Source organism: Callospermophilus lateralis, chromosome 2 (genome assembly GCF_048772815.1).
Source record: "Callospermophilus lateralis isolate mCalLat2 chromosome 2, mCalLat2.hap1, whole genome shotgun sequence".
NCBI classification, from domain to species: domain Eukaryota; kingdom Metazoa; phylum Chordata; class Mammalia; order Rodentia; family Sciuridae; genus Callospermophilus; species Callospermophilus lateralis.
The window spans coordinates 9,817,475-9,843,539 of NC_135306.1; the positions used below are offsets into that span (position 1 = coordinate 9,817,475).

The following is a 26,065-nucleotide window of genomic DNA, read 5'->3' on the forward strand; positions in this document are numbered from 1 at the left end:
ATGTAGCTGATAAGTGCTCCTAAGTTCAATTTTTAATTGACCACCCCCCATCAGTCTACAACTATTCTTTTTAAAAGAATTGTTTTAAACCAGACATTTAAACTTTGCTTGAATTTTCTTTGTGTGTGTATATGTGGTACTTGCAATTGAACCCAGGGTGCTCTACCACTGAGATATATTCCCTGGCTTTTTTATTTTTAATTTTGCGACAGGGTCTTGGGAATTTGCTGAGGCTGGCCTCAGGCTTATAATCCTCCTGCCTTAGTCTCCAGAGTATCTATGATTACATGTGTGTGCCACCATACCTATCTAGATTTTACTTGAAATGTAAAAGTCATTCTCAGTATCCCAGGTCTCATCCCTTTTACTACCTAAATTAATGGGATGTAGTATATTCTAGTTTGTTTCTCTTTATGTTGCTTGAAAAAATTATAATGAGATGATTTCTTAAAATGTCAAAATAGGCAATATATTGAAATCATTTAAATGTTGGATTAAATTAAAATGTTAACAAATAATTGAAACACTTTGTAATTATTGTCCACTTGTATTACTGAGAGGTTCATGTAGTACTTTTGTATCTGAATCAGATCAGTGTCACCCTCCAGTTGAAGTCTAGGATTCTTCCCTTTGTTTTTATAGGTCCTTATGATTTTGGAGGTGTACTTACTAATAGTAACCGGGATATTATAAATGGAGATGCTATCCACAAACGAAATCAGTCCCACAAGGAAATGCACTGGTATGTATACTGGTAATCAACCCCCGTGTAATTATGGCTCTCTCTTTAAAAATATTAAAGTGAAATGGACACTTTTTTCTAGTACTGGAAAGGTTCCCTTAAACTACTATTAATAACACTTACGTGTGGCTGGGGTTTGGCTCAGTGGCAGAGCGCTTGCCTTGCTCATGTGAGGCACTGGATTTGATCTTCAACACCACTTAAAAATAAATAAACAAAATAAAGATCTTATTTTAAAAAATCAAATTAACACTTATGTGGATTCTAGCAATATTTCAGTTTCCAACTATCTTAGGAAATTAGAATTTGGGACTGATGTTCATTTAACAAATATTGAGGATCTACTATATGTCGGGCACTATTAAAGCATTGCTATTATAGTAGTGAACAAAACTGCATTGCAGTTGAAGGAGTCAGTAAATATTTACATCAATAAATAATAAGTTAGATCCTAATTCCTATTAACATTAATATGAATCTTTTTTTTTTTTTTTGATGTGGGGTATTGAATCCAGGGACTCCTACATGCTGGGCAAGCACAACCATTGAGCTATATTTCCAGCCCAATATAAACTTTTTAAAATTTTCTTAGTTGTAGATGGACACAACACCTTCATTTTATTTTATTTTAGATTTTACATATTCTAATTTGTTATATATGATAGCAGAATGCATTTTAATTCATATTACACATATAGAGCACAATTTTTCATGTCTCTGGTTGAACACAATGTAGTCGCACCATTTGTGTTTTCATACATGTACTTGGGTAATAATGTCTGTCTCATTCCACCTTCTTTCCTAGCCCCACGCCTCCTCTTACCCTCCTTCCCATTTGCCATATGTAAAATTTGTCTATTCCTCCCATTCTCCCCCCCAGCCTCATTATTAATCATCATCCTTATATCAGAAAAAACACATTTATTTTATTTTTGTGTGGTGCTGGGAATCAAACCCAGTGCCTCGCATGTGCTAGGCAAGCACTCTACCACTGAGCCACAGCCCCAGGCCCCCAATATGAACTTTTAAATGTAGGATTCTGTTGGTTTGATCTAGCACAGATGAACTGAGTTGAACAATTTCAAATAGAATTTCACCTATAAAAGTTTGCTTTTTTTTTCTCTTTTCTTTTTTTTCCCTTTGGTACTGGGGATTGAACCCGAGGCTGCTTTACCACCAGGTACATCTCCAGACCCCTCCTTTTTTTTTTTTTTTTTTTTTAATTTGAGTTAGTGTTGTGTCTCATGACTAAAACACTCAGGGTCACTCCAGGTGAACTGAGCTGTATGAAATAATCACACAAAAAGACAGAGACACCTTTTTCTTTGGGTCCTGTGATGGCTCCTCTGACCTTAGGAGTCCATGGAAAGAGAGAGCACATGATGAAACTTTTATTAAGGAGAAGCCACTCAGCTGAGGCAAGGGGTCAGGTTTCAGGGGGTTGAGTCTAGCTTCGTGATGTCTGTTGTCAGCAGGTTGACTGACATCTAAGGAGGCCATGCCCATCTCATAAGTTATGTGGGGATCATTGAAGAGCAAGCGGAAAGACCAGAGCGAGGCCTGCCCAAACAGGGGGGCAACAATAATTCTACTTTGTGTGCTCAGTGCCCATAGTTTACACACACACAGCCCATGGCTGGCTTGCCATATCTTCACATTCTCATCACTCAAGGCCAAGGGGTACTCGATTCCTATGTGGCAGGTCCCAACAAGTTAGGTTCTTGCTAAGTTGCTAAGGCTGGCCTCAAACTTGAGATATTCCAGTCTCAGCCTCCTGAGTCGATGGGTTTTCAGGCATGTACCACCATGCTTACTGAAAGTTTACTCTTATTTCTAAGCACAATACCTTGACTGCTTGAGCCATTATTAGCTCTAGCTAAGGCAGAGCAATTGTTATTTAAAAAAAAAAAAAGAACTTGTCTGAAATCCCATTCCTAGTAACACTTGACATAAAAATGTCAACTCTTCATATTAAAGAATGGGGAAGGGAGATCAGTCCAGTGATGTTTCAGATTAAAGTTCCCTCCAGCCACACGTTGATGCTGTTATTGACCTTAATTTTGAATTATTTATATTAGGTAAAGTTAACAGAGATATGAAAAGGTGCTCAACAGCACTAATCAGGGAATGCAAATGCAAATTAAAACCATAATAAGATATTATTTATTACCTGTAAGAATGGCTATTATCAAAAAGAAAAGAGGGATCTGGGGTTGTGGCTCAGCGGTAGAGCACTTGCCTAGCACATGTGAGGCACTGGGTTCGATCCCAGCACCACATAAAAATAAAGGTATTATGTCCAGCTACAACTAAAAAAAAAAAAAAAAATCTGGTGCTATGAATACACACACACACACTGTTTTTTTTTTTTTTTTTTTAAAGAAAAGAGATAAGTATTGGTGATGGTATGGAAAATAGCGAGCTTATGGAGACCGTTGGTGAGAATGTAAGTTGGTACAGCTATTATGGAAAACAATGTGGAGATTTCTCAAAAAATTTTAAAATGCTGATAAAGTGGTAAATGCCTGTAATCCCATCTATTCAGGATGCTGAGGCAGGAGGATCACAAGTTTGAGGCCAACTTAATGAGGACCTGTCTTAAAATAAAAAGGGCTGGGGATATAGCTCACTGTTAGAACACCCCTGGGCTCAATCCCCAATACTGCAAAAAATTTTTAAAATAAATAAGAATAGAACTTTCGTGATCCAAGAAAATGAAATTATATATCTCAGCAAAATATGTCAGAGAAATTACACTCTCAGCTCATTGCAGCATTAGTAACAATATCCAGTATCACAATATCCAAGGTCTGGAAACAACCTAAGTGTCTAACATGGCTGGCACCTGTGTGTTCACACACACACACACACACACACACAGGGAATATTTTTCAGCCATAAGAAAGAAGGAAATCCTGTCATTTGTCACAACACCTGTGAACATGGAGGACACCAAGGGAAATAAGCCAAACCCAGAAAGACAAACACTGCATGATTTCACTTCTTTGTAGTGTTTGAAAGTCAAACTCAGAAACAGAGAATAGGAAGGTGATTGCCAGGGTTGAGGGATTGGAATCCTAGCTCAAAGTGAAATAAAATTAAAAGGACTTGGGACAAGGCTCAGTGACAAGACATGTGTGAGGCCCTAGGTTTGGTCGCCATTACCACCCCCACACATATTCACAAACATGCACAAAACCCTAGATATTGATTTTGAAGACTCACTAAATACAACTCTGATTGTGTTATTGTCTTATTTTCAAAATATGTTCTTAGAGGAAACATTGACATCTGTGAAGCAAGTACCTATATGTTGAGTTTTGAGGATTTCATGCTGTGTGCTTACTCATTTTTAAGCATGTAAACTTCTCCTTAACTTAGATTTCTCAAGTTATTGTTTCTGAACTTTTTTTCACCCCCAAATAAAACCAACTTGCCTGTCCCGGGAATTCAGACATTTTTTGTCTTTCGTTTGATTGACCTTTGTTTTTCTCAGTGCTATCATGTAAAAGAGCTATGAGCCATTTCCTTTTTATTTTATTTTCTGGGATTTGGCTGGCGTAATTGCACAACCCTCACCATTGTTGTTTCCCCAGCCTTCATCCTGGAGATCTCTACCCGTTCACAAGGAAGCCCCTGTTTATCATTGTGGACTCTTCCAACAGTGTCGCCTACAAGGTGAGTTCCATGGGAGCCAGCATGCACATTGGACTTTATGGCACCAGCCCTAGTGTACCCACTCCAAACTCGTGCCTTTTGTTTTGCTTTATTTTATTTAATTTTACACGGTTTGTATTTAGTGTTTCTTTTCTTTTGAGGTTGTGCATGCTAGTCAGGATCTGGTGCTATGAATAGAAACAAGAAGAATAGGCATGAATGGACACTCAGTGGAAAAAAATAAATCCTCCTGCAGGAAAAAAAAAAATCAAGATTTCCAAGATCTCTGATGGGAGGTTTATTTTTGTTATGTAACCAGAATAATTTTCTTTATACATGAAGATACCTGTGGATTAATTTTATTTTCTAGTTTCAAAACATCTTCCCTTCTTCACATCAATTCACTGTAGTTTTTGACATTTTGGTCTGTTGTTCTACAGTGATACTCTTTGAACATCAACATATTGTTTTACATCCCTTTAATTTTTTAATAAAATTTTGACAAGGGAAAAGAATGATGACCCTGAATACTGAAATAATATAACCTAAATATCCTTTTTGTAATACTTTGCTATTGAAATGATGTTTTTTTGATCATTATGAATAGAATGCCAGCAATGATCACCTTTAAAGTTGAAAACAGAATTTTTAGAGTCCTTTCAATTGTGTTGGATTTTTTTTTTTTAAGTATTTATTTTTAAGTTTTCAGCAGACACAACATCTTTGTTTGTACGTGGTGCTGAGGATTGAACCCAGGCCGCATGCATGCCAGGCGAGCGCTACTGCTTGAGCCACATCCCCAGCCCCTGGATTTTTTTTTTTTTTTTTAGTTGTAATTAGACACGATACCTTCATTTTATTTATTTATGTATTTATTTATGTGGTGCTGAGGATGGGAACGCAGCACCTCGCATGTGCTAGGCGAGTGCTGTACCACTGTGTCCTAGCCCCAGCCCCAGCACCTGGAATACTTTATTAGTGAAAAATATGCTCTTAAATATAGTGGGATGGGCTAGGGGTATGGCTCAGTGGTAGAGCTCTTGCCTAGCATATGTGAGGCACTGGGTTCGATTCTCAGCACTGTATATAAATAAATAAACAAAGGTCTATCAACAACTAAAATACACACACACACACACACACACACACACTGGGTGCTCAGACTGCCGTTTGTGCTGTTTCTGTTGTGGGTATTCATATGTGTAGTTAGGTGGAAAAGCAGACCTTAGTAGGTTTATGTCAGGAGAGCAGTGGAAACGTCTGCAGCAGGAGAGTTGACCCCATGTAAATGTTTTCTATTTCATTTTCATGTTTAGTTTCTTTTTTTTTTTTTCTTGTAACAACAGGCAAAGTATATTCATCTATTTTTTTAACATTTTTTATTCTGTTAGTTATACGTGGTAATAGAATGTATTTTGACATATTATACATCTATGAAGCGTAAGTTCTCATTTCCTGGTTGTACATGATGTAGAATTACATTGGTCATGTAATCATATATGCACATAAGATAGTAGTGATTCATTCTACTATCTTTTCTGTTTCCACTTTACCTCCCTTCCCTTCATTCCCCTTTCTTTTCTTTTCTTTTTTTTAAGTAAACTCTGAAGTATGAGCATTTAACCCACCTTAAAATTTTTAGTGTATTTCCTGGTACCCATTTTGTCAAATTTAATATTATAACCCTTGATTTTAGGATAGTTATTTACATACTTTGTTAAACTCTGTGTGTATTGTAAGAGTTGGGAGAGGGTTAGGAGGCTGCTGAAGGAAAATGTGTATTGGTTGCCTCATTTATACTTACAAAACCAGAAGTGTCCAGGCCACATGTGTCTTCACAGAATTACAGACAGCATCCTGTCTTTTCAATTAAAAGGAGTGAGTTGTTATAGTTTGGTGATATGACAGAATGTGTTGCCCTTGGCCCACGTCAAGTGTGTTGTTTAACATGATCTAGAATATTTTAGTAACTTGTTGACTTCTCTGCATTTGATTGGACATTACTGAATGCCACCTTTTATAATTTCATGAATGCCATTTCTTGTATGTGCCTGTTGTTTTCAGAGCATTGCTTGAATGTAAAATGAAGGTCGATTGCTGATTTTTAAAAATATCATTGTGCATAATTAGAAATGTTTTTATTTAATTATGCACCATTATTTCATTCTAGATTTCAAAATTCTGTTGCCTAGGGTAACTGTAGAATAATAGAAAGGACTTTTTTGTGTTTGGTGTTTGTGATGGCCCATGCAATGTAATTCCTCTAAAGAGTTAAACCAACCAGAGCAAACTGATCTTCAGAGCACAAGTGGGGAATCCACATGCAGTAGGCAAATCAGCCCAATTTGATCTTTTTAACCGTTAGTGTCTCTAAAGCATCCCATTCACATCTGCAGACCCCTAGGGAATACCCGAAGGTGTCTGATATTTACTTTTCCCACAAAAACTTGTATAAAGAAATATTTAAAATGACCACTTTAGAAGTTACTAATGAAAAAGGAGAACTGGGTCCTTGATGAATTGTTTTTTGAGCACCAAGTTTGTTTTATATGTTTTATATATATAGATGGATTTTTTTTTAAAGAGAGAGAGAATTTTTTTTTTTAAAGAGAGAGGAGGAGAGAGGGGGAGAGAGAGAGAAAGAGAGAATTTTTTTAATATTTATTTTTCAGTTTTCGGTGGACACAACATCTTTATTTTATTTTATGTGGTGCTGAGGATCGAACCCAGCGCCCCATGCATGCCAGGCGAGCGCTTTACCGCTTGAGCCACATTCTCCAGCCCAAGAGAGAGAGAGAATTTTTTTTAGTATTTATTTTTTAGTTCTCGGCAGACAAACATCTTTGTTTGTATGTGGTGTTGAGGATCGAACCTGGGCCGCACGCATGCCAGGCGAGCGCACTACCGCTTGAGCCACATCCCCAGCACTATATATGGATATTTATGGACATGTATGTGTTTGCTAAAGGTTACTTCATTTAGACACAAACATTTTAGATTTATTTCTTCATTTAAATATTACTTTTTATTTCACTTTTATTTTTATTTTCTAATATTATTTTTTAGTTGTAGATGGACACAGTATATTTATTTTTATGTAGTGCTGAGGATTGAACCAAGTACCTCACCCATGTTAGGCAAGTGCTGTACCATTGAGCTAAACCCCAGCCCTACTTTTTATTTTTATGAAAGTAACTCGTATATTGTTTAAAGCTGTAGTTCTCAATTCTTTCTATGCATCAGAAACATTTAGAGCCCTTTTCAAACCCACTTGTACCTAAGCCACAGATCTTGTGATTCAGATTCAATTCACCTGGGATGGGCCTCAGCTATCAGCATTTTCAGGAGGTTGGGGGGTGGGAAAGAGTCTCTCTGTGTTGCCCAGGCTGGCCTTGAACTCCTGGGCTTAAACAGTCTTTCTGCCTCAGCCCCTGAGTAGCCACCACTCCCAGCTAAGGCCAATTTCATTGTGCTATCACAGTAAGAACTAAGGTGGAAATTTCCCTCAGGTTTGTTGCTAAAAACAGGAGTCACCTACTCTTTTGCTCTGCCCTATTTGTTTCTTCCCAGAGGACACCATTAACATCTTGGTCTTTTTTTTTTTTTTTTTTTTTTTTTAATTTTTTAGTTGTAGATGGATACAGTACCTTTATTTTATTTATTTTTATGTGGTTCCTAGGATCAAATCTGGTGCCTCATAGTGCTAGTCAAGTGCTCTACCACTGAGCCCCAACATTTTGGTCTTTACCTACCATTTTTCTAAGTATTTCACTAATATTGATAGCTCTTGATTCTTCAGTTTTAGGCATTATGTATTAGTTTCCTACTATGAAAGAAATGGAACTCTTTGCTCTTTCTGTTCCCAACACACATTTCTACCCTTTGCGTCCTTTTATCCACTCGATAATTTTAATAGATAATTGTATGTATATAATCTCAATTAGCTAAATATTTGTTGTTTATATACTGTAAATTGCTTTGAACAGCTAAGCAACATCATAAACTATGATTACAGTTCCTTTTCTAGAAAATTTTTCCTTTTCCTGAAACAAATAAATGTCTGTCTTAATGTTCTTTGCATTTATCAATAATTCAACCCCAGTCTCCTCACTGGCCTGGATGTGCTTTCAGGTTGTCCGGATGAGTTTCACCGTCCTAACAAACTGCCTTCGTAGTCTCTGCACTTGTCTCCACACACACTGCACAGCAGTCTCCCCACAATCTCTGTTCTTTTAGTGTTCTTCATTTCTCTTCTATTTAGATTCTCTGTTCTCAGATCCCATGTCTCCTCCTTTCTTGGTTCACTGTCTTATTTTGGGACAGCATCCCCTGTAGTAGCTGCATCTTCCTGAGGAGGGTTAGTGTGAGGTAAAGTATTCAAGGTCATGCATCTCTGCAGATGGCTTCAGTTTATCCTCAAACCGGAACCATAGGTTTAGTGTAAGTCAGAAATTATTTCCTGCCTGAATTTTCAGTACTTTCTAACCTCCGATATTCTTTTTTTTTTTTAATTTAATTTTTTTTTAGACATTCATGGACTTTATTTTGTTCATTTATTTATATGTGATGCCTCACACAGCTAGGCAAATGTGCTACCACTGAGCCACAACCCCAGCTCCTAGCCTCTGATATTCTTGAGAAGTATGAAGTATACAGAGGAATTTTATTCATATGTTGGATCTTCTATTCTAGTCCTCTGGTTTTCTTATTTTTTATTTTTTATATTCTTTTTAGCTGTTTGAGAAAATTTTGGGCTTTAGGAAATTCCTTTATCATACCTTCTATTCCTTTTTAAAAGATTTTTCACTTTTTTACTAACTTTCTCTCCATATAGATATAGAAATCAATGCATGTACATACATGTAACCCAGAAAAATCAATGTATGTATATATATGTGCATATCTGTATGTGTGGGGTGGCATACATATGGGTTTGTTTATATGTATGTGCTATATGTGTATGTGTGTATGCATGTGAGTATATGTGCTGTACATGTGTATTTGGGTGTATATGTAGCACATATGCATGAGGGTGTATATGTATGTGTGTATATGTAACACATATACACATATATATAAATATATAAATGTATATATTTTTATATATAAATAATTATCTTTCTTTGTCATGGTTGAAATATCTTTTATACTTTTAAGAATGTCAGTAATCATTTGAAAATTATTCTCAGTATTGAGTTGTTTCTGTTCATATTAGAGACTTTCTTCAAAAATATCAAAATCCTCAATTGTCTGCTTGTGTTTAAGTGTGGAGGCCAGCACATTGGTACTCTGAGGGAGTGAGCAGCACTTATCATTTTGTTGGGTAATCTCTAGTGTTTGTAACATTAGGTTTTTCTTTATTGTCTGGTCATATTTACCAGAGAAACTCAGCTATTGTGCCTACAATGCAAAGGCCTGACTACCCGCCTATGCTGTGCTTTCCTTGAAGTGTGGTACGTGCATATGTATCCTTACAGACATTTTTTTTTTTTACTATTACTAAAAGCTATTCTTCTCTTATCATTATAGCTATTTTATTTATTTTAAATTATTTATTTTAATTAGGTATATATGACAGCAGAACACATGATTCATTGTACACAATTGCAGCACAACTTTTCATTTCAGTGGTTGTACAGGATGTAGCGTCACACCATACATGCAGTCATACATGTCGGACATTTATCTTTATATCCCCAGTGCCTCTCACTTAAAAGATTCTTAATAAGTGCGTGTTGAAGTGAAGGCACTATTGGCCTTATTTTATCCTTGAGAAAACTGTCTATGAGGAGGTAAGGAATCTTGCCTACCACTTCCAGAACCAGTCTTTCTCATTCCAGAGCCCCTGATCTGGGCATACCTGGGAGAAAAGGTGCTCTTCATGCTAGTCTGAGCCTGTATGACAAGAGGAGAGGACTGAGATACTGAGATCTATTTGACAAACAAGACATATATTTTGGCTCTCAGGTTTTCCTCAGGGAACAGACAAGTCAATTACCCTTGTCTGTAGTAATGGAGTTTAACAGAAATGCCCTCCTAATTCTGGGCAATACCTCTTTTAGTTCTACTTTCTTTTCTTGGAAGAACAGAATCATTTTGAGCATTTAAATACTTATGCCAGCTGAATCTCTGCTAGTGAAAATGACTTAACATGTTTGTTAAAACAGGTGTGTTTATCAGAACAGCCTCATCCTGAAACATTTGACTGTTGTGTGCAGGTTTCTGTGGTCTGTTCAGATTTCCCCAGAGATCCAGTATGCAGGGAGCCCCTGTGCCTGTCAGCCTCATTCTCATTCCGTTTCTTTCTTGCTGCTTTGAAAGACCTCTGTGTTTCTGGTCCTATAGTTACAGTGCATTATGTCTAGGCTTATTTTAACCTTTTGTGGTTGGTTGGACTTTTTGTGAACTGTTAGATTGGAGTTTTTCATTACTTCTGTAAATTCTAAGCCATTATCTATTCAAATACAAACTACCTAAGCCTCTCTCCAGTCTCTTCCTGGAATTCTGATTAAATATGCATATTAGATATTGACACCATGTTTTCCAAGTCTTTTAACCTTTTCCCATCATTTGTTTTTCTGGTTGAGATTTGTATAACTTTTTCTGATCTACTTTTAGTTCACAAATTCCATCTTCAGTTCTAACTCACTATTAAATCCATCTATTGAGTTTTATGTTGTTCATGGTATTTTTCACTTCTAAAAGTTCTATGTGAATCCTTTTCAACTATTTCATTGTCCTTTTTATAGCTTCCTATTTTTAATCTTTTCTTTATTTATTTGAACTTAATAAATATACTTATTATTTATTATTTACCTGATAGTTCCTACACCTTCAATCCAATTTTGCTTTTTAGGATTCCCTTTGCTCTTTTTATGTACCTGTATGCTTGATTATTTTTGACTATGTCTCTTCTCATTATCCTTAGAATTGTTTGTAGGAAGTTCACAGTACCTTAAGATGAAGGTTCATTCATCCAGAGAGGGTTTGCCTCTCCTTGTTCCAAACATGCAGAGGCACTACCAGTTGTTACATTAGCTTGTTTTGGGGATCACCTAGGTGATAGCTATTTGGGTCACAGCTCTTCTAGCTCAGTAGAACTAGCTTGTACTGAGAGCTCTCAGGAACTAATTTTTTTGAGGAGGAATTTCTTTGCTCAATTCAGCACCAAGAAAAATTTCCTTGCAGTGCCATGAGAAGTGGTCATGGGGGAGGGCAGGGGTTTGGCCTTGGCTCATCCTTCCACTGGGGGTGCAGCCCCCAGTCTACTGCAGCGTGGGGTTTCTCTTAGAGCCTGTTCTGGGCAAATGCTGAGCTGTGATGTCTGTGTCCTTTTCCAGGTGAGGCAAGTTGCTCCATTGCTACAGGGCAGTACAGGTCTGGAGCCTGCTCGTTGTCTCAGTGTTCCTTACTGTTTTTCCCTCATCCTTCTGGCCTCTTGTCCTTGGAGCACCCCTGTTCCATTTGTTTTCCATGAACAAATTGATACTTTTATTTCTGGTGCTGGGCATGGAACTCAGGTCCTGGCGCACACTAGGCAAGCTCTCCGACCACTGCACCACACACCAAGCGCTCCAATGGATTCTCTTCATCTAGTTTCATTACTTTAATTACTATATCTATGCTGGCTACATCCAAATGTTTTATCTTCAGGCCAAACCTCTCTCTGGAGCTAGAGTCAAATATCATCTACCTACTCTACATCTCCAGTTAGAAACTTGACTAAAGTTTGCAAACTGCCCATGCCCAGGACAGAACCCTAGACCAGTTTCACCTCCGTCATCCCCCATTTCAGAAGTGGCTGTCATGCTAGTTTCCCCAGGCCACATCCTTAGTTTTTTGCTTTGGTTGCTACTCCTTCCCATCCCACATCCATTTAGGGAAACCCTTTTGTCTCTGACTAAATATCCAGAATTTTATCACTTCAACTTCCCCACTGGGGTTTCATGCCACTACTGTCACTCACCTGAATTGTTACATTAGCTTCCCAACTGCTGTCCCTGCCTTGTTCCCTACAGGAGTCAGGTATGCTCCTCTTCTACTTGAAACTTGTGTGGTTTCTCCTCTCACTCAGAATGAAGACCTTATTTTTTGTGTTCACATATGCTCTCTAATCTCCCTTGCTGATCTCCTGAGTACTCAGTTCTTCTCAGCCACACTGACCTCCTTCCCAGAACTGAGTATTCCATGCAGACTTGTTACCCAAGCCCTTTGTATTCTGTTCCTGCTGCCTCAAATTCTCTGCCAGAGGCACCCACGTGGTTCTTCAGGGGTGGAGCAAATGCAGCTTCCTAGTAAGATCTTCCCTCGTTATCCTGTCATAGGTCACATTCCTTCTCCATACTCCTTATCCCGTTTTTTTTTTTTTCCTTAATAATTGTAATAGTTGACATTTATATAGTGACTACTGGTGCAGTAGATTATTCTAGGTACTTTGTGTGTACACAATTAGTCCTCACAAAACCAATGTGTAACTTTTATTATCCTCACTTTACTAATTAGAAAATCAGGGCACAGAAAGGTTACATAATTTTACTCAGGGTCACGCATAGAACTGTTTGGTGATCAAGGTGAGATTTAACCACAATCTGACTGTGAAGTCTATGCCACTTATGGTGTGTGCCCATAGCACTTGTTGACTTTTTTGGGGGGAGAGCTGGATACTGGGGATTGAACCCAGGGGTGCTCCGCCACTGATCCACATCCTCAGCCCTTTTTTGTATTTTATTTAGAGACAGGGTCTTGCTAAATTAGTGAGGCCCTTGGTAAATTGCAGAGGCTGGTGTCAAGCTTGGGGTTCTCCTGCCTCAGCTTCCCAGGTTGCTGAGATTATATGCCACCATGCCTGGCTAGTACTTGTAATCTCTTGGTTTTATGCACCTTATTTATTTTATTTCCTGGGGATCTGCACCTGGACACCTCTCAAAATGTCAGCTCCATTAAGACATGGTTTCTTCTGTTTTGTTTACTATTGTATCTCTAACACTCAGAACAGCGTCTGGCTCATTGATTCAAAGGGTATTTGTTGAATAAAAAGATCTTTATAAAGGATACTATATAGGCTGTAATACATTAATACATTCTAATATCTCAGATAATTTATTGGGAGGGGAAAATGAACAATGAAGAAAATCTGAGAAGCCCATCACTGTGCGTGAATGGAGAACGGTTATCAAAGTCATCTACTTTTCCTCACTAGAAGGGCTTCCATCCCTGCTTGGATACCACTGAATACTTGTAAACTTTTGCAGAGACACAGGGTAGTAAAAAGGATCACAACTGTCCATCCATTGTGTAGCAGTGAAGTCATCAGGCACTAATGGGCTTCAGCACGTGGTCGGTCTCCTCTGATCCCCTTCCCTGCTCTGTAGAAGAGATTGCCAACACTCACGGGGTGGTTTGGATTATAGGTCAGAATCTGGAAAGCTGTAGTAATCGCCCTTGGAATGTAAGTAATGGTAGGAATTATTGTGATAATGACACTATTTCTAGACAAAAACTACACACACACACACACACACACACACACACCCCAAAAAAAAAAACTACCCCAGATTAGTTTATCAGTATCGAGTAGATGAATTTAAATAAACTAGCAAGTAGCCTTCTTTTTTTAAAATTTTTATTGTTGGTTGTTCAAAACATTATATAGTTCTTGATATACCATATTTCACACTTTGATTCAAGTGTGATTCATTTCACACTTTGATTCATTTTTACCCCGTATACAGATTGCAGAATCACATCAGTTACACATCCACTGATTTACATATTGCCATACTAGTGTCTGTTGTATTCTGCTGCCTTTCCTATCCTCTACTATCCCCCCCTCCCCTCTCCTCCCCTCCCCTCCCCTCTCCTCCCCTCTCCTCTTCTGTCTCTACCCCACCTACTGTAATTCATTTCTCCCCCTTATTTTTTTTCCCTTACCCCTCTCTTCCTCTTGTATGTAATTTTGTATAACCCTGAGGGTCTCCTTCCATTTCCATGCAATTTCCCTTCTCTCTCCCTTTTCCTCCCACCTCTCATCCCTGTTTAATGTTAATCTTCTTCTCATGCTCTTCCTCCCTACTCTGTTCTTAGTTACTCTCCTTATATCAAAGAAGACATTTGGCATTTGTTTTTTAGGGATTGGCTAGCTTCACTTAGCATAATCTGCTCTAATTCCATCCATTTCCCTGCAAATTCTATGATTTTGTCATTTTTTAATGCAAAGTAATACTCCATTGTGTATAAATGCCACATTTTTTTAATCCATTCGTCTATTGAAGGGCATCTAGGTTGGTTCCACAGTCTTGCTATTGTGAATTGTGCTGCTATGAACATCGATGTAACAGTGTCCCTGTAGTATGCTCTTTTTAGGTCTTTAGGGAATAGACCGAGAAGGGGAATAGCTGGGTCAAATGGTGGTTCCATTCCCAGCTTTCCAAGAAATCTCCATACTGCTTTCCAGATTGGCTGCACCAATTTGCAGTCCCACCAACAATGAACAAGTGTACCCTTTTCCCCACATCCTCGCCAGCACTTTAGGGTTCTGTAGTTTTCATTGTATAAGTCTTTCACCTCTTTTGTTAGGTTGATTCCCAAGTATTTTCTTTTTTTTTTTTTTTTGAGTATATTGTGAATGGAGTGGTTGTCCTCATTTCCATTTCAGAGGATTTATTGCTGATATACAGGAATGCCTTTGATTTATGTGTGTTGATTTTATATCCTGCCACTTTGCTGAATTCATTTATTAGCTCTAATAGTTTCTTTGTAGACCCTTTTGGGTCTGCTAGGTATAGAACATGTCATCTGCAAATAGTGATAATTTAAGTTCTTCTTTTCCTATTTTTATGCCTTTAATTTCTTTCATCTGTCTAATTGCTCTGGTCAGTGTTTCGAGAACTATGTTGAACAGAAGTGGTGAGAGAGGGCATCCCTGTCTTGTTCCAGATTTTAGAGGGAATGCCTTCAATTTTTCTCTGATCAGAATGATGCTAGCCTGAGGCTTAGCATAGATAGCTTTTACAATATTGAGGTAGTATGTTCCTGTTATCCCTAGTTTTTCTAGCGTTTTGAAAATAAAGGGATGCTGTACTTTGTCGAATGCTTTTTCTGCATCTATTGAGATGATCATATGGTTCTTATCTTTAAGTCTATTGATGTGGTGAATAACATTTATTGATTTCCGTATATTGAACCAGCCTTGCATCCCAGGGATGAATCCTACTTGATCATGGTGCACAATTTTTTGATATGTTTTTGTATCCACTTCGCCAGAATTTTATTGAGGATTTTTGCATCTAGATTCATTAGAGTTATTGGTCTATAGTTTTCTTTCTTTGAGTTGTCTTTGTCTGGTTTAGGAATCAGGGTGATGTTGGCCTCGTAGAATGAATTTGGAAGTTCTCCCTCTTTTTCTATTTCCTGGAATATCTTGAAAAGTTTTGGTATTAGTTCTTTTAAAGGTTTTGTAAAACTCTGCTGTATACCCATCCGGTCCTGGACTTTTCTTAGTTGGTAGTCTTTTGATGGCTTCTTCTATTTCCTCAATTGATATTGGTCTGTTTAGGTTGTATATATCCTCCTGACTCAATCTGGGTAGATCATATGACTTAAGAAATTTATCAATGCCTTCACTATCTTCTATTTTATTGGAGTATAAGGATTCAAAATAATTTCTAATTATCTTCTGTATTTCTGTAGTGTCTGTTGTGATATTGCCTTTTTCATCCCGTATGCTAGTAATTTGAGTTCTCTCTCTTCTTCTCTTCATTAGCATGGCTAAGGGTCTGTCGATCTTATTTATTTTTTCAAAGAACCAACTTTTAGTTTTGTCAATTTTTTCAATTGTTTCTTTTGTTTCGATTTCATCAATTTCAGCTCTGATTTTAATTATTTCTTGCCTTCTACTTCTTTTGCTGTTGTTTTGCTCTTCTTTTTCTAGGATTTTGAGATGAAGTATGAGATCATTTATTTGTTGGTTTTTCCTTTTTTTAAGGAATGAACTCCAGGAAGTGAATTTTCCTCTAAGAACTGCTTTCATTGTGTCCCATAGATTCTGATATGTTGTGTCTGTGTTTTCATTTATCTCTAAGAATTTTTTAATTTCCTCCTTGATGTCTTCTATAACCCATTGATCATTCAGTAACCTATTGTTCATTCTCCAAGTGATGCATGATTTTTCCTTCCTTCTTTTATTGTTGATTTCCAGTTTCATTCCATTATGATCAGATAAGATGCATGGTATTATCTGTACTCCTTTATAATGTCTAAGAGTTGCCCTGTGACATAATATATGATCTATTTTTGAGAAGGATCCATGTGCTGCTGAGAGAAAAGTGTAACTGCTTGATGTTGGGTGGTATATTCTATATATGTCAATGAAGTCTAGGTTATTAATTATATTATTGAGTTCTATAGTTTCTTTATTCAACTTTTGTTTGGAAGATCTGTCCAGTGGTGAGAGAGGTGTGTTGAAGTCTCCTATAATTATTGTATGGTGGTCTATTAGACTCTTGAACTTGAGAAGAGTTTGTTTGATGAACATAGCTGCACCATTGTTTGGAGCATATATATTTATGATTGTTATGTCTTGTTGGTGTATGGTTCCCTTGAGCAGTATGTAGTGTCCCTCTTTATCCCTTTTGATTTACTTTGGCTTGAAAACTATTTTATTTGATATGAGTATGGACACTCCTGCTTGTTTCCCAACCTTTCACCTTCAGTCTGTTTGTCTTTTCCTATCAAATGCGTCTCCTGTAGGCAGCATATTGTTGAATCTTTTTTTTTTTTTTTGATCCATTCTACTAGCCTGTGTCTCTTAATTGATGAGTTTAAGCCATTGACATTTAGGGTTATTATTGAGATATGGATTATTCTTCCAGCCATATTTGTTTATTTATGTTACTTAACATGGTTTGTTTTTCCTCTTTGATTATTTTTTCCCTTTACTGTACTACCTCCCACTGTTGGTTTTCATTGTTATTTTCCATTTCCTCTTCCTGTAATGTTTTGCCAAGGATGTTTTGAAGAGATGGTTTTCTTTTTTTTTTTTTATTTTTATTTTTATTTTTTTTTATTGTTGGTTGTTCAAAACATTACATAGTTCTTGATATATCATATTTCACACTTTGATTCAAGTGGGTTATGAACTCCCATTTTTACCCCGTATACAAATTGCAGAATCACATCAGTTACACTTCCATTGATTTATATATTGCCATACTAGTGTCTGTTGTATTCTGGTGCCTTTCCTATCCTTTACTATCCCCCTCCCCTCCCCTCCCCATGAAGAGATGGTTTTCTAGCTGCAAATTCTTTTAACTTTTGTTTATCATGGAAGGTTTAATTTCATCTTCCATCCTGAAGCTTAATTTCGCTGGATACACAATTCTTGGTTGGAACCCATTTTCTTTCAGCATTTGAAATATGTTGTTCCAAGATCTTCTAGCTTTCAGAGTCTGTGTTGAAAGATCAGCTGTTATCCTGATTGGTTTACCCCTAAATGTAATCTGCTTCCTTTCTCTTGAAGCTTTTAAAATTCTCTCCTTATTCTGTATGTTGGGCATCTTCATTATAATGTGTCTAGGTGTGGATCTCTTATGATTTTGCACATTCGGCGTCCTGTAGGCTTCTAGGATTTGGGATTCTGTCTCATTCTTCAAGTCTGGGAAGTTTTCTCGTATTATTTTGTTGACAGATTGCTCATTCCTTTGGTTTTGACCTCTATACCTTCCTGTATCCCAATGACTCTTAAGTTTGGTCTCTTTATGTTATCCCATATTTCTTGGATGTTCTGCTCATGGTTTCTTAAGAGTCTCGCTGAGCTGTCTATGTTCTTTTCAAGTTGAAATACTTTGTCTTCATTGTCTGATGTTCTATCTTCTAAGTGTTCTACTCTGCTGGTAGTATTCTCAATTGAGTTTTTAAGCTGGTTTATTGCTTCCTGCATTTCTAGGATTTCTGTTTGTTTTTTATAACCTCTATCTCCCTGTATAGTTGATTTTTTGCTTCTTTGATTTGTTTATGTAATTCATTGTCGAAATGATCTTTCATTGTCTGATTTTGCTGTCTAATGTCTTCCTTGAGACTCCAGATCATCTGAAGCATGTAAATCCTGAATTCTTTATCTGACATTCCATCTGCTGCAGCTATTACCTCTTCTAAAGTTGAGTTTACCTGCATTGCTTGTGGTCATTTCTTTCCTTGTCTTTTCATACTGCTCAAGTTTCTTTCTGATTGGTGAAACTCATGTGTTATTGAATTTTCCCCCTATATATTTATATTGCTCTTGTATAGTTGCAAAGTCTCCCTTGCAGGGGTGGGCGGCGGCTTTGCTCCTCCTCCAATTGGGGTGATCTGTCTATCACGCCGGCGGGCTGCTGGGCCCCTTCTCCAGCTCGCGTGGTCTGCCTACCTTGCGGGCAATGGCTGGGCCCCTCCTCAAATAGGGGTGATCTGTCTACCACGCTGGCGGGCCGCTGGGCCTGTTCTCCAGGTTGCAGGTCAGCCTACCTTGCAGGCGCGGGCGGCGGCTCTGCTCTACCCCTCCTCCAATTGGGGTGATGTGTCTACCACTCCCGCTGGGCCTGTTCTGCTGGTCGGTCGCAGGTCTGCCTACCTTGCAGGCGCGGGTGGTGGCTCTTCTCTGCCCCTCCTCCAATTGGGGTGATGTGTCTACCACGCCTGCGGGCCGCTGGGCCTGTTCAAGGAGGCTTCTTAATAGAATAATATATGAAGAGTTTGTCTGAATCATGTGTGAAGGTTAAGTATATGAAAATCAATATTATAAACTATGTCAGCACAAATACGAATGTGACATCCTTATCTCTAGTCATTTTGCAAAACCAAATAAAATTTAGTGTCTATTCTTAACTAGGATACTGAGCTGATGATGAAGAGCTTGTATGTTAATCAGCTTCATACATACACTGAGGAACACTATAAGTATCCCTAATTAGGGAAGAAAAGATTGCCTGCTATTACTATTGTATTATAACCTTATTTTAGTTCTGATAAAAATTTCATGAAATTTTCAAAGTAAAACAATAATAGTTGTTTGGACTAGTAAAAGAGGATACAAAACAGGCATAACAGGTGTAAATTTAGGAGAGATAAGCTGGGTGTGGTGGCCCACACTTGTAATCCCAGCAGCTTTGGATGCCTAGGCAGGAGGATTGCAAGATCAAGGCCTGTCTCAGCAACTTAGCCAAACCTATCTCAAAATTAAAAAGAAAGACAGACAGACAGGGTGTAGCTTAATGGTAGAGTGCTTGCTTCAAAGATGAGGCCTTGGGTTTCCTCCATAGCACTGCAAAAATAAAACAAAAGAGTTCCCAGAAACCAGCCAAGGGTCAACTAATTGGGCCTATTATGGCAACTCTTCTGTACATAGTATTTAATTTTTTTTTTCCCAGAAGAGAGAGGTTGATTTATTCTCTCTGTGGTTTTGTTTTATTTTATTTTATTTTATTTTGGCCCAGGGATTGAACACCAGGGGTGCTCTACCACTGAGCCACTTCTCCAGCCCTTTTTTTATATTTAGTTAGAGACCTTAAGCCAAGGTGCTTAAGGTCTCAGCTTCCCAAGTTGCTGTGATTACAGGTGTGCACCACCATGTGTGGCTTCCCTTTGTTTTGAATGCAACATATTTCTAAATTATCTTAATTATTTTTTAATATTTTTGGTATTGGCATTATATTCACAAAGTTGCAAAATAAAAAATTTCAGATAGGCACTGGGCACAGTGGCTCACATCTGTAATCCCAGCTACTTGGGAGGCTGAAGCAGGAGGACCACGAAGTCAAGGTCAGCCTGGGCAACTTATTGAGACCTGTCTCCAAGTTAAATTAAATTTTAAAAGAACAGGGGATGTAGGTCATTAGTAGAGCATTCCTTAGTTCAATCCCAAGAAAACTAAGAGTTGCAAAAGACTTTTTTAAATGTTGAGGAATATTTGGATAAAGAAACCAAATGGTGGTGCATGCCTGTACTCTTATTGACTCAGGAGGCTGAGGCAAGAAGGTCACAAATTCAAAGCCAGCCTAAGCAACACGGTGAGGCCCTAAGCAACTTGGTGAGACCCTGTGTCAAAATAAAAAACAAAAAGGGCTGGGGATATGACTCAGTCATAAGGCACTCCTGGGTTCAATCCCCATACCAAAAAAAAAAAAAAATTAAAAAAGGAACCAAATGTTAATTATGGAAGTGAAAATATTATGGTCATCATTTTATTTATTTATTTGGTTCTGGAGCTCTAAATCAGGGACACTTTACCACTGAGCTACATTCCCAATGCTTTTGGTATTTTTTTTTTTTTTGAGATAGGATCTCAAGTTGCTGAGGATCTCGCTAAGTTGCTGAGACTGCCCTACACCTTGCAATACTCCTGTCTCAGCCTCTGGAACAGCTGGGATTACTGGTGTGTGCCACCATATACCTGGCCTATACATTTTATTTTTTACAAAAAATTTTCTACAGGGGTTGGGGTTGTTCTGTAGGCACTGGGTTCGATCCTCAGCACCACATAAATGTAAAATAAAGATACTGTGTCCACCTAAAAACTAAAAAGCAAATATTAAAAAATGTTTATAGTTGTAGATGGACACAATGTCTTTATTTTGTTTATTTTTTAATGCGGTGCTAAGGATCAAACCCAGTGCCTCACGTGCTAAGCAAGTACTCTGCCACTAAGCTACAGCCCCACCCCTATACATTTGATTTTAATAGATACTACTAAATTATCTTGTAGAGTTTGTACCCATCTAAATAGGAGTGTTTTCCCCCATGTTCTTGCCAGGAGTATATATTCTCAAACTTTGGAAATTTTGCTAAACTGGTAGGTCAAAAATGATATTTTAGCATAGCTTTGATTTTATTCTTATTATCAACAAAGTCTATTCCTTTTTCTATGAATTCTATTCTTATACTTATTTTTGTATTGAATCAGTGAACTTTTTTCTTTTGGATTTGGAGAAGGTCTCTATATATGAAGGAGATTAGTCTTTCATGATGTGAATTTCAGATCTTCTCCCCAGTTAAATTTTCCCCAGTTTATCTGGAGGATAAACTGGGGAGAAGATCTGAAACACACATAATGAAAGATGGCTTTTGATTTTAGTTGATCATGCATTTCCCTATGCACGATTCTTATGTAACTTGGTTTATTAATCTTAGTCGTAATATCAAGGTCTTCTAGGTCATCAAAATAATTCATATTTTCTTTCACTACTTTTATTGTTTAATTTTTTGCATTTAAATCTTGGAAGTATTTGGAATTTATCCCAGTGTGTGGCATGAAGTATTGAGTCAATTTTTTTTCTAGATAGCTATCCACTTTTTTTCAACCATTTTGAGTTGTCATTGCTAGTGGAGACACAGAAGTGCTAAGTGTTTCAGATCTAATTTTGGACTTTGGTTCTGTTCCATTTGTTTTTTGCCTGCTCTTGGGCCAGTGACACACATTTTTCGTTCTGTGGCTTTAAGGTGTGCTTTAGACGTTGAGCCTAGCTCCCCCTATGCTCTTCTTTTTCAGAGTTTTCTGGCTAATCTAGTTTTTGCATACGAACTTTAGAATTATCTTTTCACTTGCAGGAAAAAAAGTTTTGGCTATTTCTGTTGAGGTGGGTTCAAATTTTAATAAATTAGTGTAATACATTTTAGAATGGTTTTGTCTCTACAAACAGTTTGTCTTTCCATTTGTTCAAGTGTTCCTTATCACATAGGAACATTTTAAAGTTTGTGGACTTATTTGTTATTTTTGTTTTTTTCCATTTTTTACTCAGTTCACTCTAGAAATTTTGTCTGTCTTATTGCTTTCAATCAGGGTATGATTTTACTTCTTATGTAGATTGGCATTTAAGGAAAAGATATCCTTAATTATGCAAAGCATATTCTAGTATTTCAGCTTAATTTTCACTGTAAGTCGATACATCAACATTCTGCTATAATAGAGTATCTGGTGTGGGCAATGACTATGATCTTCAGTAAGAGATGGACAGTAATCCTCACATACCGGTAATTCAGAGTTTGGAGCCTTCAATGCAGAAAGCCAGATTCTAGATCTTGGAAATTCATCCTTGTATATCTGATGTGTGTTGCCCAGTCGGGTGGGTAATTTCTTAGTAAATAGGTGGATCACCTCTCCCCATAGTCCTACCATCATGTATGTGCCTTTATTTAAAAGTCAGTAGTTCGTCTAGTAAACTTGGAGACCCTTTCAGCAAGTCCATGCATGGTCTTTCGATATGAGAGCATATTTGCAGTGGTGCAGATGTTTCTGCAACTATTCATGAGTTAAAGGGCTTAATTCATACCAGAGGGCTTTGGGACAAAACTAAGTAACCGCTGTTGGTCAAATCTTTAATGAAAGATTTAAATTCTTATATATTACAGAATTTCACAAACTTGTTTGGACAGCCACTAGTCTGCTTGCTTTCTCCTACGGCATACCCAAAAGCTTTACAAGGTATGTTCTCTCAGTGCTTGTTACACCTGTAAGTCACAAATGAATAGTATCTGCATTTTGAATAATACTGATCTTTGTTTTTCCCTCTCACAATGATTATGAGTGGATTTATGGTGTCCATGTGGCAGGTATCAATCTGTCATATAACCAAAAACCTTGCCAACAACCAGACATTCCTAATGTGTTAGGCCTTGAGATAATTCCTCCCTGAGAAAGAGGTGGTTGGCCCCTTGCTATTGGGGACCTCATGATTTATAAACTATAATTTTGTTTTACAGGTGTGTGTTTTGATTTGCTTCTCATTATCCGTACAAACCTTTGATTACATATTTTAGGCATCTTTTTAAGACCACAGGATTGCTGGTCTAGGAAACTTCTCAGCCTATGCCTCAGAGTTAGGATAACCTATCTGGCATAACTTAAAGGGTTTATTTTTTTCCTCCATTTTTACCTTGTAGTACTTTTTAAAGTAAAAGAACCTCTTCTAAGTCTGCCAGAGAGATGAGTTAGCAGCTGGGCGTTTCTCCAGTGGCTGAGAATTGACAGACTTTTTGCCCTTTCTGATTTGTACTTAATAGGTAACACATAAAACCTAATTCCAACTCGCAGTCATTGAGAAGGTAAAATACTAAGCAAACCTTAACGCTGTTTTAGCAGTACTTGTCACTGTTTCACTATCTCCCTAACTGTGAATAGTGCTGATGTCTCTCTGTGGGAGATGGCATTTTACTGCTACTTCCCAGCCAGAAGTCCTGTCTGCTGACATAGTTTGACACAGGAAGTGATGGTCAGCATTTGAATGCCTGAGAGAAGCTGGAGACTTTCACCGTTGTTTTAAGGTAAGTTCTGCTATTTAACAGGGAAAAACATATAGAAATACTAAGCTCATGTATCCAAAAGCCAGATTACTAAGGGATAGAACTTACCTTCAAACAACGGTAAAATTCTCCTGCTTTGAGGATTTTGTCATCCTGTATCTCATTATTTCTGGAGGAGTGTAACCCCTTCAACTCCTTGAATGCTTTTTGTTGTCATTCTGTCCTATGATGATGCAGCTTTAGTTAAAATTACATGGTCAGGGCTGGCATGGTGACGCACACCTATGATCCCAGTGACTCAGGAGTCTGAGACAGGAAGATTGCAAGTTCAAGGCCAGCCTCAACAACTTAGCAAGATCCATGTCTCAAAATAAATTGAGGGGGAAAAAGGGTGTGTATCAGGGTGGTGTAGCTCAGCAATAGAGTGCTTGTCTAGCATAGCTTGCAAGAGGCCCTGGTTTTGGTCTCTAGTACCAAAAATCAAATAAATAAGTAAAATACATGTTCAGGATTGGGGATATTGCTCAGTGGTAGAATGCTTGCCTATTATGTCTGAGGCTCTGGGTTCAGTCCCCAGTGCTGCAAAAATACAAAAATAAAACAAAAAAGAGTTATATGGTCAAAGGGGTTAATACCAACACTGTTTATCCGAAACAATTTATTATGTAGAGGAGGAAAAAAAATGCAGATTCTGAACATAGACTGAATCCCCGCCTTAATTAATCCCGCCGCTTAATTGCTCTGTGACCTGACCTCAGCCATTCTGTACCTCAGCATCTTCATCTTTCAAATTTAAATAATAATAGTACTTATCTCATGGGATAATGCTAGATATTCAGCATGTACTATTATTATCATTAGTGTGCTTAGTGTAATAAATGTCCTTAATACTTTTTCTTTAGGACCTTTTCCTTGTCTATAAGGCTTTAGATCTCAGATACATTAAATAAATTATTCAATTACATAGACAAATTCAAAATTCTCTTGTGACAAACATTTAGGATTTATCCAGTGACATTATTGCTACTCATCCTACAAAGGGTGCTTGTCCTTCGCCTAGGCACTAAGTCGCAGATAGGTAAGCCTACAGCCCTTATTAGCCAAGGCTTAGCTTATTCATTCAACACAGTTATTCAGCCTGTATTTATCAGGCATTGTGTTAGGCTCTGGGAGTGGACTCTGGCCTTGTACACATGGTCACATTTCTCACAGAGTCACGGTCTAGAAGATAGAGAACCTAACAGGCAAGTGCCTAAGTGCTCTGTGTGTTTCGTAGGAGGTGACACAAGAGCACCTGCAGGGAGCTCCTGACCAGCCTGTGAGGGTGAGGCAGGGGGATTAGGTGGTGTCTAAAGTGATGTCCAAAAAAAAAACTTGATGTCAAGGGCATGCAGACTTACATGGGGATGAGAAATGACAGAACAAGAGTGTATGATGGTCCTGGGATAGGAGGGCTCTTTTAGCTAAAGGGTACAATTTGGGATATTGCAACTGAATGATGAAAAACCTCCTAAAACTTGTTTAGTAATTTGAGTGGAGGACTGTGGGTGTAATAGAAATTTTAAACAGAGGAATAGCATGCAAGAACAATCAGTCAGCCCGCAGATGATGAGTTGGAGAGGGGCACTGAAGGGAATAGGGAGATGGTGGGGACCAGAGCGTGGGCAACTGCCTAGGTTGCTGGCGTCAAAGACTCTAAGCCCATCAAACCAACAAAACTGTGATGAACTTGTTGTGGGAGGACGGAAGAACAGGGAGGAGGAGTAGACTTTAGGTCTCTGGCTTAGTGCTGGAGGAGTAATGAGAATTGAGGAGAAGCCTATTTGTGGAGAACTAAAGGGAGAGGGACTTGCTTAAAATTGCTGACATGTTGAGTTTGAGATGTCGTTGACAATTACTTTGAATGTAGGAGACTAGAGTGACAACATCCTATCAAAATGTAGAGCAAGTCACATATTTCATTGTAATTCATTGTAAATGTCTGGTGCCTACATTTTTTAAAATATAAAGAAACAGGTGAAATGGGTGTTAACAATATGTCTCTTTATACTTTCACTTGACTTTGAAATCTGGGGTGTCTCAGTGGGTCTGAACTTGGAGCAGTCTCATTTTTTTTTATACATTTATTTTTTAGAAGTAGTTGGACACAATACCTTTATTTTGTTTACTTATTTTTATGTGGTGTTGAGGATCGAACCCAGGGTCTTGCACGTGCTAGACAAGCACTCTACCGCTAAGCCACAATCCCAGTCCCGAGAGGTCACATTTTTAAAAAATATTTTTTTTTAGTTATAGTTGGGCAGAATACTTTTATTTGTTTATTTTTATGTGGTTATGAGGATCAAACCCAGAGCCTTACACGTGCTAGGCAAGTACTCTGCCGCTGAGCCACAACCC

General features: G+C 37.9%; 1 protein-coding gene across 3 annotated transcripts in view; it reads left to right on the forward strand.

Moving 5' to 3' along the window:
* The window catches only part of Scai (suppressor of cancer cell invasion), a 153,665-nt gene that overhangs the window by 118,870 nt on the left and 8,730 nt on the right, over nucleotides 1-26,065 (forward strand). For all 3 annotated transcript variants that reach the window (XM_076843106.2, XM_076843107.2, XM_076843108.2), the window contains 3 exons: nucleotides 643-742; nucleotides 4,339-4,420; nucleotides 22,778-22,850. In XM_076843106.2, the coding sequence (XP_076699221.1) occupies nucleotides 643-742; nucleotides 4,339-4,420; nucleotides 22,778-22,850 (255 nt within the window). The remainder of the gene's footprint in view (nucleotides 1-642; nucleotides 743-4,338; nucleotides 4,421-22,777; nucleotides 22,851-26,065) is intronic.